General features: G+C 57.4%; 5 protein-coding genes across 5 annotated transcripts; 2 read left to right on the top strand and 3 right to left on the bottom strand.

The window, feature by feature from the left end:
* Positions 1 to 195: 195 nt before the first annotated feature.
* E0L32_005112 (uncharacterized protein) lies at positions 196 to 1883 on the top strand (the record flags this gene model as incomplete). The annotated part of the gene is made up of 2 exons (XM_031139598.1): positions 196 to 1320; positions 1380 to 1883. 2 exons carry the CDS (start codon positions 196 to 198, stop codon positions 1881 to 1883), a joined length of 1629 nt encoding a protein of 542 aa, XP_030996428.1.
* A 180-nt stretch (positions 1884 to 2063) lies between these two features.
* E0L32_005111 (uncharacterized protein) lies at positions 2064 to 3086 on the bottom strand (the record flags this gene model as incomplete). The annotated part of the gene is made up of 3 exons (XM_031139597.1): positions 2064 to 2479; positions 2545 to 2777; positions 2830 to 3086. 3 exons carry the CDS (start codon positions 3084 to 3086, stop codon positions 2064 to 2066), a joined length of 906 nt encoding a protein of 301 aa, XP_030996427.1.
* Positions 3087 to 4576: 1490 nt separating this feature from the next.
* Positions 4577 to 6495, top strand: E0L32_005110 (uncharacterized protein; the record flags this gene model as incomplete). Its single annotated transcript, XM_031139596.1, has 3 exons — positions 4577 to 5096; positions 5182 to 5337; positions 5396 to 6495. 3 exons carry the CDS (start codon positions 4577 to 4579, stop codon positions 6493 to 6495), a joined length of 1776 nt encoding a protein of 591 aa, XP_030996426.1.
* Positions 6496 to 7006: 511 nt separating this feature from the next.
* E0L32_005109 (uncharacterized protein) lies at positions 7007 to 8579 on the bottom strand (the record flags this gene model as incomplete). The annotated part of the gene is made up of 2 exons (XM_031139595.1): positions 7007 to 7439; positions 7528 to 8579. The coding sequence occupies 2 exons, from the start codon at positions 8577 to 8579 to the stop codon at positions 7007 to 7009; spliced, it is 1485 nt and encodes a 494-aa protein (XP_030996425.1).
* Positions 8580 to 11110: 2531 nt separating this feature from the next.
* E0L32_005108 (uncharacterized protein) lies at positions 11111 to 12424 on the bottom strand (the record flags this gene model as incomplete). The annotated part of the gene is made up of 3 exons (XM_031139594.1): positions 11111 to 11992; positions 12062 to 12180; positions 12244 to 12424. 3 exons carry the CDS (start codon positions 12422 to 12424, stop codon positions 11111 to 11113), a joined length of 1182 nt encoding a protein of 393 aa, XP_030996424.1.
* Between the last annotated feature and the right edge of the window lie 413 nt (positions 12425 to 12837).

Below are 12837 nucleotides of genomic sequence, written 5' to 3'. Positions count from 1 at the left end.
CGCATTTTTCCCCAATGAAAATGCATGTATTACGAGGCATGTTGCGTTCGTGTTGGAAGGCTTGCAACATATGAGCTGCACATTGAATCCTGGCACACCCACCTGTCGTCAAGAACTTGACGAATATAAAACAGTGATTTCTCTCTGGCGCATGGAGGAGCAAGGACAGGTTTAGCAGCCAATGCAATAGCAACAATGTTTTCCGTCACTCCTTGGATAACCGCAAGCATCTTTGCTGCCGCCATTGTATTTGGCATTGCAGTTGTCAGGTACCTGGTTTCGACGCAACGTAGCAAAGACTACCCTCCAGGGCCGCCAACGCTGCTCGGCGTCGGCAATCTTCACCAGATACCCCTCAAACAACCCTTCATCAAGTTCCACGAGTGGTCCAAGACGTACGGCGACATCATCGGACTGAAGGCCGGTCCAAGCAATATCGTCGTTCTTCACAACACTAAATATGTCCGGGAATTGCTCGACAAGCGGGCTGCGATCTACTCTGGCCGTCCCTACAGCTACATCCCCGCGGAGCACGTTTTCTGCCAGCATGGCGACAAGCACATCCTGAACCTCCAGAATGGGCCTTACCTCCGCCAGTGGCGTGCTGCCGTCGCCTACCTGGTCGGCCCGGTGGGGCTCAAACAGACGGTGCCCATGCAAGAAGCGACCGCGGCGAACCTGGCGTACAAGCTGCTCGATACCAACCCCTCCAAGACCCTCGAGCACCTCAAACACTGGGCCCTAGCCACGCCGCTCTTGGCAATCAGCGGACAGCGCTTGGAAGACCGCGGTTCAGCATTTGCGGACAGATTCTTCTTGGCGCAGAAGCACTGGCTCCAGCTCCTGGAGCCGGGCAATGCACCGCCTGTCGATTTGTTCCCGTTGCTCCGCCTGGTCCCCGAGAGCTTTGCGGACTGGAAGGGCAAGGCGCGATACGTGCGAGAGTACATGTTTGAGGAGTACTTCCGCTACCTGAATACGGCGAAGGGACTTCTCGGCAAGGGACGGCCGTCAAAAGGCTCATCCTCAGAGTTTCGGTCGCTGATGACCAAGATTCTGGAAGACCGCGAGCAGGCGAAAGACGGAAAGGAAGGCGAACGGCAGTTCACCGACGATGACGTTGCGTATCTCGGCGGAGGTCTTCTGGATGCTGCCGTCGACACGACCTGGGCGAGCATCATGGCCTTTGTGATGTTCATGGCCGCTTATCCGAGGATCCAGGCCAAAGTCCAAGAGGAAGTAGACAGGCTGAGCCCCGAGAAGCCTCCGACGGGCGACATGGTTGACAACCTTGTCTACACTCGCGCGTGTTTGATGGAGGTAAGAAAACAAGCACCCCTCTTGACAGCCTGTTGCATTCAGCTAAATCGATCCTCCAGATATTCCGCTTCCGGCCGCCAGCACCCAACGGACTCCCTCATGTCCTCGATCGTGATGACACATTCCAGGGATACAAAATTCCCAAGGGGACCACGATTCTGGCCAATGTCTGGGGTATTCAACGCAACCCAGACGAATACGATCGCCCGGAGGAGTTTGTTCCAGAGCGATTCATACAGCACCCTCTCGGCCTAAAACCCGGCGTTGCGGTGGCAGAGGGCCGCCGAGCAACCTACACCTTTGGCTCTGGCCGGAGGATCTGCCCTGGCGAGCAGTTCGCGCAAAAGTCTATCATTCTCGCCATGGGAAAGCTCATGTGGGCTTTCGACATCAAAGCCTCAAAGCCGCTCGACACCAGCGTCGAGACTGGATTTCACACAGGACTTGTGCTGGGTCCAGAGCCATTTGACGTCGATTTTGGGCTACGGGAGAGTTCGAGAAAGGCACAAGTCATCGATGACTACACAAGCTCGAACGCGCATCTCGACAGGATCATAGGCTAGAACAATGTTGAGGAAAGGTTGTATTGCCGTCATAGATGTCCAGGCACTGTCGGCACCTAATAGCAGGATGAGTCGTCATAGTCATCAGCCCCGGCATACAATCTCTTCAGAACTCTTGGCAGAACCATTCGCATCCCAGATAAAGGAGAACCCCTGTAGTTCGACACCAAACGATACCCATCATGACGATGCTGATGGTGGATCGCTCGAGAAATCAATGTAGCTCATCATTGCATCACCGTCATGCCCAGTGTCTAGTGAGGCAAAACTTCCAGCGCCCATCAAGTCAGCTGGGTTGACATACTCCTTTGGTATATCGCAGTCCGGAAAGCCGTGCCTGGACTCCTCCTCCTCTATTTGCCCGCCAATAGAACCGTAGCCCGAGTCACCCTGTGGCCTCGGCTCGTAGAGGACGTTTGACTCGGGTCTGTCGTTAAGAAACGTCCTGTGATCCTGAGTTGCCATCGGTAGATTGCCAGTGGTCGGTCTCTGGGGTTGAGGCTCATTAAGGTGCAAATATCCATTCCCGCTTTCTTTCAACCACTGCATGAACTTCACAAATTTCTGAAAGTCCGAGCCAGGAAAGTCAAGATGAACTGTTATCATGCCCAGGCGTCAGAATCTTTTAGTACCCTGGAGCACATAGCATGGGGAAACTTACAGTCGTCGCGATGTCCACAAGGCTGCGCGTGAGGGTCTGCGGAATTCCGGGCAAGGTCCCACCACTTTGTGGCAGTGTCTTTTGGGTTCTTCTTCGAATTGACGCCCGTCCTATCCTTCTTGTACGCTCTCCAATTATGAAGACCTTGGACTGTGTCGATCATGGGAACCCGTGGCCCTCTTTTATTCTCGTCGGCCACTTGGCCTTGAACGTGGGTCCGGTCAATATGGGTCCTGAACATGTGTAAGCTCTTGGATCTCCAGGAAATACTTTGAGGGCACGTACTTGAGTCTAGAGACGTCATCAAAGCCGTTCTTTTGACATCCTGAGGTTGTGATATGTTCGTACTCTTCGGGATGTAGCCGAAGAAAGGGACAAACCAGTTCGGTCTTGCGTTTGTCCGGATAGGTCTCCGATATGAACTTTTTGTAGTGTTCGAAGAGGATTTTCTCTGGGGCCACATCCGACTGAGTGGTGCTGCTGTTGTTCCCGAGGAGCACACCGCTCCGTCCGGGATTTGGTGCTACGCTGGGGCGTTCCATGCTGTTCCGAGGCCTTGCTGATACCTGAGACTCTGAACCACGATCCTTCCCTCGAAAATGTCGGCAAACGCTTGGATACTGCTGGCGATACGCTCTGTGTGGTATTTCTCAGCCTGCACAGCGAGGTCTTTTGCACGCCGTTTCCGTTGCTTGGTTGACACTTGATCCTCCCTAGTTCCCAACTGTTCTGAAATTGCAGTCTGAAAGGTCGACCGAAGATAGCTATCTAGCATGGGCGAGGGCTTCCTCGGGGCCAGACGAGCGCTACTAGTTGAACAAGCACTGCTCTGGGAAACAGAGTCTGAGTTGCGACTCTTCCTGCGTTTGGGACTCTTGTCTCGGTCCAATGGCGCCGGATGCTTTGATGCTCTACCAAAAACACATTAGTCTCCTATCAGAATCCGAACCTCGTTCAAGGAGGAAATGCATACATGGGGCCAGCCCCTGTCATAGCATTGCCGCAATCTCGTCCAGTCGTGTCACAAGTCAACCCAATACGCAGTGTCTGAGGAAGCCCGGATTCTCGACAATGGAACATTGTGGGATTCGGCCTCGCCCTCGAAGAAATAATGTATTGATTGAACTCGTCTCAATTGAGCTGAGTACCAGAGTATCTGATTGGTTGATTGCGAAGTGTTATTCTGGCATCCTGATTTGCTGGTCTGGACATCATCATACTGCAAGAGGACTAGTTGCACCTGCGACATAGCTTGCAGAGAGCACTTGAGAGTTGGAGCCCATCAATTCAGTAACACAAGGAGAGAAACCTCTACCGCGTTTGTTTTCCCTTTACCTTGCAGAAATCCTACAGCCTCAACTGATGCATTGGCATAGATATGTATACAAGTCTATCATCGTATGCATGTGTCATTGGCTCGTTTACTTCCAATAAGGCACTATGTGTGAGGCACCATAGATACAGGTGGAAATACAAACGAATTGCTCAAGAACGAAAAAAATAGCTGATGTATCAAAGAGAAGTCTAAAAGAAGAAAGGAAGAAGGAATTATGTTCACCAGCCTCAGTTTCGATACCCGACATTGTTGCTTGGGGTTGAGAACCCTTCACATGAAAGTTGATCACATTGGCCTGCATCGAAGCTCTACTACACTCTGTCTTGAAGGCACGGCCCAAAACCCCTACGTGATTTTAACATTTTGCTAGGCAGAATCGTCGATTGACCGCAAGGAATGATGACGCAGGAGTCGAAATAAACCGGGCGTATCTGACCGCTCTCAATACCACGTTTCCCCGCAGTAAGCTCTTCACCCATGCCGTCTGGTAAGACAGACAGGCACAAGATTGCGTCTCGCGCATCTCCCCGCCCGGCCGCAGACAGGCTTATCTGCGCATGGCCAGGCACGGGTGGTTGCTTATTCGCGGTACGCAGCACTTGGTCGTGGTTACATATAGCTTGGGGACCTGCATTGCATCACCATCATGGCCTGCACTTGCTCTCTCACGGATTTATCTAGGTTCAATCGGTCAAGATGAGGCACGCACCCGCCCTTGCCCTGCTTCTGGAGGCAGCTTGCTTCTTCTCTGGCGCGCAGTCAGAGTCTTCTCCACGTGTCCTCGACAAGAAGCAGGATGTTACCTACGAGGGGCTTGACCGCGCGGGCGTTGAGGTTTTCCTGAACATCCCGTATGGGCAGGACACTGGTGGCGCGAACCGCTTCAAGCCGCCGAGACTGCATGTGCCCGAGCATGGGACCGTTATCAAGGCGCGGTCCTACGGCCCCGCATGCCCGCAGCAGACGGGCGTCTGGTCTGGGCCGCTGTCCTTGTCGCCCGTGAACGACATCTCGGAGGACTGTCTCAACTTGAACATTGCACGGCCCAAGGGCACGCTGCCTGACAGTCACCTGCCTGTCATTGTCTGGATTCACGGCGGGAGCTTCTGGACGGGGATGAACGCCGAGATCACGACCAGGCCCGACGGGATGATCCTGCAGTCGGTTGAAAATGGAACGCCGATCATTCACGTTGCGATGAACTATCGCCTGGGATGTGAGTTTTTAATCAATACGCGTGCGATGAAATGATCACGGGAAGGCCGGACCACACGGAATGCTGACAATGGTTGCTGTCCCAGTCTTTGGCTTTGCGCAGTCTGACGCACTCGAGTCCGAGGGCTCGGAGAACGCTGGCCTGCGGGATCAGCGCTTGGCGATCGAATGGGTGCGTGACAACATTGCCAATTTTGGCGGCGACCCTGAAAGGATTACCATCTTTGGGCAGTCTTCGGGTGGTATGTATTCCTATCGGTCATTTCAACATTAGAAGACCTGTCTTAACATCTGGAACAGGCCTTGCGGTTGGCGCCCAGATCCTTGCCTATGGCGGCAGCAAGCCGGTGCCATTCCAGCAGGGGATCTGCGAGAGCCAGGCGCTGGAGCCGGGCATCACGGGCAACTTTACGATCGACGCCATGCAGGCGCTGGTGGACTACGTCGGGTGCAACTCGAGCAGCCTGCACTCGGCCGAGACGGTCGCCTGCCTCCGGGGCTTCGACATGGCCTCGCTGCTGAACGCCTCGCTGGCGACCTACGTCGGCGACATCGCCCACAACATCGGCGACGTCTGGCTGCCCGCCGTCGACGGCGACTTCCTGCCCGCCGCGCCGTCGGCGCTCGTCCGCGAGCGCCGCTTCGCCAACGTGACGGCCATGATCGGCTGGTGCGACAACGACGTCGTCTACTACACCGACTTCGCCATCAAGACGGCGCAGGACACGCGGGCCTTTGTCGCCAGCTACGTGCCGGGGCTCACCCCGCGGCACGTCGACGAGCTGCTGGCGCTCTACCCCGTGGGCGACTTCGCGGCCGACGAGGCGGCGGGCCTGTCGGCCGAGTTCTACCGCGCCGCGCGCGTCTTCCGCGACATCATCATGACGTGCCAGCCCATGTGGCTCGGCGAGAACATGGCGGCCGCCGGCAGCGACGTCTTCCTGTACGACTGGAACCAGACGATCCTGGACCTGCCCATCGCCGCCGTCTCGAACCGCACGGGCCTCGGCCCCGTGCACACGTCCGAGTTCGCCTACGTGTTCGGCAACCTGTCGCACTACGACACCAACGGGTACCCCTTCGCGCCGACGCCGGCCGACTACGCGCTCGAGAGGCGCGGCGCGCGGTCGTGGGCGACCTTCGCGGCGACGGGCAGGCCGTCGCTCGAGGGCCACGACACGTTCCGCGGGTTCGGGCCCGCCTTCCCCCCGGCGGCGAAGACGACGACGACGACGACGACGTGCCGCAAGGACGCGTTCGTCTTCGTCGTGGGCGGGCCGCACGAGGGGCTGGCCGCGCTGGACGGGCCCAAGTCGACGCCCGCGATCAGGGCGCAGAAGCTCCGGGAGCGGTGTGCCTTTATCAATTCGCCCGAGATCATTGCTGAGCTGCAGTACTGAGGCATGAAATGATTGCTTGGCGGATCGGATGGGACGAGAGATTTGGGTTGGGCGGACCGGGCACACTGGGGAAACCCGTTGTCACAGCGGGTGTAGCGGGATCTGAAAATGGGGGACAAATAGGACTGAAATCGCCTTTGAGGGCATCCATTTCTTCTTTTTTAGATTCTCTTGTAAATATTAATTCCACCTCCTTTCTAAATATTTGGAGAGCCGCCTTGTAAACACGCGAGACGCGCTGTCAATCCAAGAGTGGAAAGTTACCCCAAAACTCCATATAATTAATTCAAGGTTCGTTGCTGTGTTAGCAACCCAGGTTGCAAATGCAAGACAAAAATATATCCCAGTCCCGTATCTATTTCCCAGACCATATCTATTCCCAGACCATATCTAATGCTGACAATGCAAAGATGATATATCGTAACAAGAAAAGTCGCTTTCCACAAAGGCCGATCGATGGCTTGGGTCGCGCAAACGACAAGGTCTGCTCGGCAGATTCCTCAAAAAGGCCTCACACCTTCTTCAGCGGGTTCGGGCCGGCCAGGTACATCCTCGCCGACGAGAAGATGACGACGCTGGTCAGCATGGTGAAGCCGCAGAAGAGCTGCAGGCCGAGGTAGCTGCCGGTGCCCTGGGCGGCGACGATGGCGCCCCCGAGCGGGCTGCCGGTGAGGGCGCCGAAGCTCTGGACGGCGAAGGCGGTGCCGGTCCGGATGCCGATCATGCGGATGTCGGAGATCTGGGCGATGAGGGCCGGGCCGAGGCTGATGAAGCCGCCGGAGGAGAAGCCGAAGATGATGGCGTAGATGATGATGGCGACGTTGGACTTGCCCGGGATCCAGAGGGCGAGGGTGACGATGGAGGAGAGGAGGGTGATGGCGATCATGGTGTTGTAGCGGCCGAGCTTGTCGGCGGCGATGCCGGGGAGGATACGGCCGAAGATGCTGGAGAGGACACACACACACAAGGTCAGCTCAGGGGAACAGAACAAGGGATCGGGGAAGAGAATTCCAGGTCAGTCACAAAACTTACCTCACGGCGTTGATGATGGGCAAGAGGTAGGTGGTCAGGTTGGCGTCCATGCCCTGCTTCTGGGCCTGCAGGATGATGTAGGTGAAGGGCAGGAACATGCCCCAGAAGAAGAAGAAGCAGCCGGCGATGGTCATGACGTAGGCCGGCTCGGTGAAGGCCTGGAGGTACTCGGAGACGACGAGGGGCCGGCGGCGGGGCGGCAGGCGGCTCTTGACGGTCAGGCAGGTGACGGACAGCAGGGCCAGGAAGATGAAGGCGACGATGCGCATGGTCCAGGGGAAGCCGACACGCGGGATGGTGTGGGTCATGAGGATGGGCAGGATGACGCCGCCGAGCGAGGAGCCCGAGGCCATGATGCCGAAGGCGGCGGCGCGCTTCCGGAAGAACCACGAGACGATCGAGTTCATGCAGGCGTTGAAGACGGCGGAGCAGCCGATGGCGGCGACGATGCCCTGCGCCAGCACGAACTGGTAGTACTCGCGGCACAGGCTGGTCATCATGAGGCCGAAGACGTAGGTGGCGGTGCCGGCGATGAGCAGCCAGCGCGGGCCGTACATGTCGAACACGCGGCCGAAGACGAGGCCGAAGAAGACCATGGCCCAGGTCTGCAGCGAGGTGATCCACGAGACGGTGCTCTGGCTGTAGCCGGCCAGGGGCCCGCGCAGGTAGTACTCCTGGAAGACGCCGATGCAGTTGACGAGGCCGAAGGAGCAGAAGAGGCCGCAGAAGCAGCCAAAGACGACGAGCCAGGCCTCGCGCCCGCCGTCGGGGAAGTCGGCCGGGTTGAAGCCCGGAGGGGCGCCTTGCTCCTGGGGCTTGACGCCGCCGCGCTCGAGGTCGGCCTCGATGACGTTCTCCGGGTCCGGGAAGACGTTGGCGTCGGTCTCGGACTGCTGCGAGGGGATGCGCTCGATCGAGGGCCGCCGCGTGGGCGGGGAGCTGGCGCCGTGCTTCTCGGACATGTCGCTGGCCTTGGGGGCGGCCTCGCCGGCCTTTTCGTTGAGGGTCAGTGATGAGCTCTTGTTGCTCACTTGCGGTGATGGGTCGACCATTGCGTCGGTCCTCTGAGGATTTGTGTGTCGATCTCCCCTGGGTGTCCCTCAGGTCGAGTCTGCGGACGTGATCTCGGGAAGGAAAATTTCGGAGGGGGCCGATCTATTGCAAGACTCGGCCGAGTGATGTTGACGGCGGTCCAGATTTTATTAGTGTGAATCGGAGCCGGAGGAGTCAATGGCCAATGGATGTAGTCCAGGTTCGAAAGGATCACGCTCAGCTGGGGTTATCATTCACGGAAGTGTCCGTTATTGATGCTTGAAGGATGAAATGACATTACACACAAGGCTCAATCCATGCCGGAGAGGGCAGGGCAAGGATAAATATATGACGACGGGGTCAAAGATCAACGACAAGAATTGTCAGGCCCGGGTCGTCGCGCTCGGAGGTACCTCGACCTGAAGCACCGACCTGGCATCCCTGCAACAAGAGCTCGGTTTTAGGGTTTAATGTTATCGCTTCTGGTGGGAACAGGGCGTCGGTGATTAACATGACTCTGACGAGCTGACTAGGCGGCTAGAAGCAAGGAGACAAAGATGAGTACTTGAACATGGAGTGATGGGGTACTCTGCACTCTCCGCGATGGGCCACACCATTTCATGTCATTCCGCACACACTCTTGACTAATGTGTTGCGCTTACGACCGGACGGCATCTCGCTCTATTCGGCCATTTGTGGGATACGGAGTTTACTAGTACAGACCACCACCAAAGAGGCTTTCACTATGGTCGCGATGCCAGCGAGGAAGACCGCGAGGGGGAGGGAGAGAGGTGAAGATGATGACTCCTACCGGCGACTGAGGTTTGACGGCCCTGGGATCGTCGTGTTCGTCAACGCAATACGACGTGGTTCCAGGCACGCCCTTCCCACATGGCAAGCAGCTCGAATTCTTGGGACCGAAAGCATGGCACAGCGCAATGCCACTCTGAGTGTTGCACGACCTGGCTCAAGGTACATAGAGAAACCCGTCTTGCCGCAATGGCATTCCTGCAGATTCGCAGCTGTAGCTCAGCATGATTGGACATGATATCATCCCGTCCTACCGTGAGGCTTTGTAATACGCCGTCGTCCACCTCCCTCGACCCAGCCTGCTGGTGCGCACCAAGTAGCCTGCCATGATGGACGTCTAGACGGTCCTTTTCCCTGCATTTCGCTATTTTGAAACCATGACCCTGCCCGTGTGCTGGCCCCTTCTTGCCAATGGAATCAGATATTTCGACGGTCAGTCAGAGACCCCCCTCGTCGTCTGCGTAAATGCACGCTATCAGCCCTAGCAAAATGGAGGGGGCCAGAGCAAGGTCCTCTTGGGGGCTTTCGGGATTAGCAAAGCGCGAAGACGCGAGGCGAGGACGAGAGCTCCAGAGCGCGCTGTGATTGGCACTCTGCCACACAAGCTTTCCTCCCCGTGCCTCCCAGATGCAGTGGAGAAGCCGCTTTGCTTGATAATGAACCATGAACCTGCGCGTAACTAAGTACAAGTAGCTGGCCGAGAGGAGGATCATCCACTGCTGCGCATCCTAACTCCGACCAGAAATACTCAAGTGGCTTTCATTCTTTGTTCTCAAAGGAGGATCTCAGCCGCAGGGTCGACAGGCCGACAAGGCGAGGGATCCCTGTGGGCCTCCTGAGTCACAACGAAAGGAGCGCGGTGTTGTTATCCGGAGAGTTTGTCCGAACAGCTCCAGTATCTTACTCCGTAGGTTTGGTTGACTTTGAAGTGCAGGTAGCTCATGTGGGCCCGATTAGCTACAGCATTTTGTTGCTTGACAGACATTGACTTCATCCTGGCCTCCATTCCTCTCCAAGGACGTCCGTCTTGTCAGGATCCTCATCCTCAAAATACCCTACTGACTTGTGTCCAAGCGCCTTCCTCTGGTTGTTTGCCCTGATTGTGACACGCATGGTGTTAACTGGAGAGCTAGGGATTAGGCTGGGGGATTAAGCCACAGTCAGATCTTGCCTCGATAATGTCGACTGATTGGTTTGTCCAGCTGTCTCTGCCCACGACACCACATTCAGCCCCCTCTTGACGAAAACAGAACTCAATGTGGTCTCATATCAGGCCGGCCTTACCAAGTGGTCTGGTGGAGTCAAAGCCCGGCGGTGGTCTTGAAGTGCTATCTCACGAGGAACACTCTCTCCCTATCTCTAGACTACCTAGTCAGTACTTAATTCTTCTCTTGTAGGCCAAATGGTGCATTGTCAAGATCGAGTAGCTGCATCTCTGCTAGGAGTCCGTCGGTAGGAATACCCTCATAGAATGAACATCGTGACTGCACAGAACAACGCAATTTATGTTTGGCTCATTCTCCCACTGAACAGATTTATTCGTGCTTGGCATTAGTTGAGCCTGGGCCAGCCTCGTCTGCAACTCCGTCCCCAGCTGCAAAGCCAAAGCCATCTGCAGTCGACAAAACTGAGTCGGGTGTCTATTTCACTTTTCTCTTTTTTTGATATCTAATAACACAAGAAAATACAAGTGGCGCTTGTCTGCCCGATCTTTTGTTTCTTCGTGTGCAAACTCTCTTTATCACCGCACAAACTCCTTCAGGTCCTTCGAGTCCTCGAAACGGACCTTGCCGCCCTCGCCCACGCTCGCAATGTGTATCGCGACGGGCTTCGCCGTCGGCGCGCGGCCGGCCTGCTGCGGGTCCTCCTTGGGCTTGAGCGCGAGCTCGACGGCGGCCGGCACGACGCCCGCCTCGGCGTCCGCGATCTCGTTGACGTCGTCCCTGGTCAGGACCTCGGCGACGCGCACGCCACGGCTCGACACGAGCAGCGTGGTGGGGCCCCGGAACTGCAGGAACAGCCTGTCGCCCCAGAGGGAGCGCCGGGCCGCCGTGCGGAGGCCGAACAGCAGCCGCGCCAGGAACTTGTACGTGTCCGTGTCGCGCATGTTCCTCCAGAAGCGCGCCAGGCCCTCGGGGACCATGTCGGACGAGGCCCTGGCGACGTAGGCCGGCACGGAGGGCACCTGCAGCCGGAGCGCCGAGCTCTTGAGCCGGAAGGGCAGCGGCGGGTTCTTGTTGACCGCGTAGGCCACGACGTGGCTCGGGTGCACGACCAGCTCCTCGTCCTGCGCCAGCGCGACCTGGTAGACGTGGCCCGGCGCCGAGAGCGCGGCCAAGCCGCGGCCGGTGAGGTGTGAGTTGCCCCAGTGGGCGACGGAGAGCCCGCGCTGGACGCGGGGTGTGATGGACAGGGTGTGGCCCGTCCAGGCCAGGAGGGCGTTGCGCTGGGCGACGACCCAGTCGGTCGTGCCGTCGAGGTGGAGGATGGAGAAGGTGGTGGAGGGCGACTTGGTGGCGATGAGGGCGGTGATGGGCGTCGTCGAGGTGATGCGCTGGTAGAGGAAGGGCATGCCCAGGAAGGCGTTGCGGATGGGGTTTCGCAGGGACAGTATTGATTGCGCCTGGCAATACGTCAATTAGCATTATTATCAGACAGCCGCGAAGACTGGCCATCAAGGTCCATGTAGTACATTTTCGACCTTGCCGGCCACAGAGACCAGCGTCCCCCTCCGGGTGTACAGCTTCTGGGAAGCCGACAACGTGACGGACAGCAGTGAGTACGGCGTCCCGAGGACCTCGAACCGGGCATCTACACATTCTCACTGTAAGCACACGCCGTCCCTCCGAGGAATTGGCCGCATAGCGGACGTACCAGCCGAGTCCCGGGCTCCGTTGATGGGCGCTCCGAAGGCATCCCCGCCCGCCTTGGGCGACTCGGTCGCGGGCGAGGCGCTGATCTGAATGGCCCGGCACTGCCAGCAAACGGACAGCGGCGCGAGCTGTGGCCGCCGTGCGGTGCGGAGCGCCCCTACGAGCGGCGAAGGACCGCGCATGGTTGAGGGTGCAGGTACACACGAAACTGGCCGGATGGCTGTCGAGCTCTCGACCTCGAACGTCAGTGAGTTTGAGCTGATGCGATAGCACCACCACCAGCCGGGCCAGCTTCGTACCCGAGAATTTCCTGGCTGGGGGCACTGCGACTCGGGGTGGCACGTGCACTCGTAGGTGGAGCAGCAACAGCTGGAGCAGTAATTAGCTCTGCTCAACTGAACCCACTGTAGTTAAATTCTCAGGGTTCATCAGGGTTGCTGCCGTAGCAACGCCGGAGACCCGCAGGGCCATTGCAAGCTAAACAAGCGCGCTGCAGCAAAGCACACACCACAGCCATACAATCCTCGACCAAGCTCTTAATTGCGGGATGATATACTCAATTGCAGGGAAGCAATAGCTCTCGACACCGGCTTGC

Source organism: Thyridium curvatum (assembly GCF_004353045.1).
Source record: "Thyridium curvatum strain D216 chromosome Unknown NODE_26_length_443329_cov_82.569921, whole genome shotgun sequence".
NCBI classification, from domain to species: domain Eukaryota; kingdom Fungi; phylum Ascomycota; class Sordariomycetes; order Thyridiales; family Thyridiaceae; genus Thyridium; species Thyridium curvatum.
This window is presented reverse-complemented; position numbering and strand designations above follow the sequence as displayed.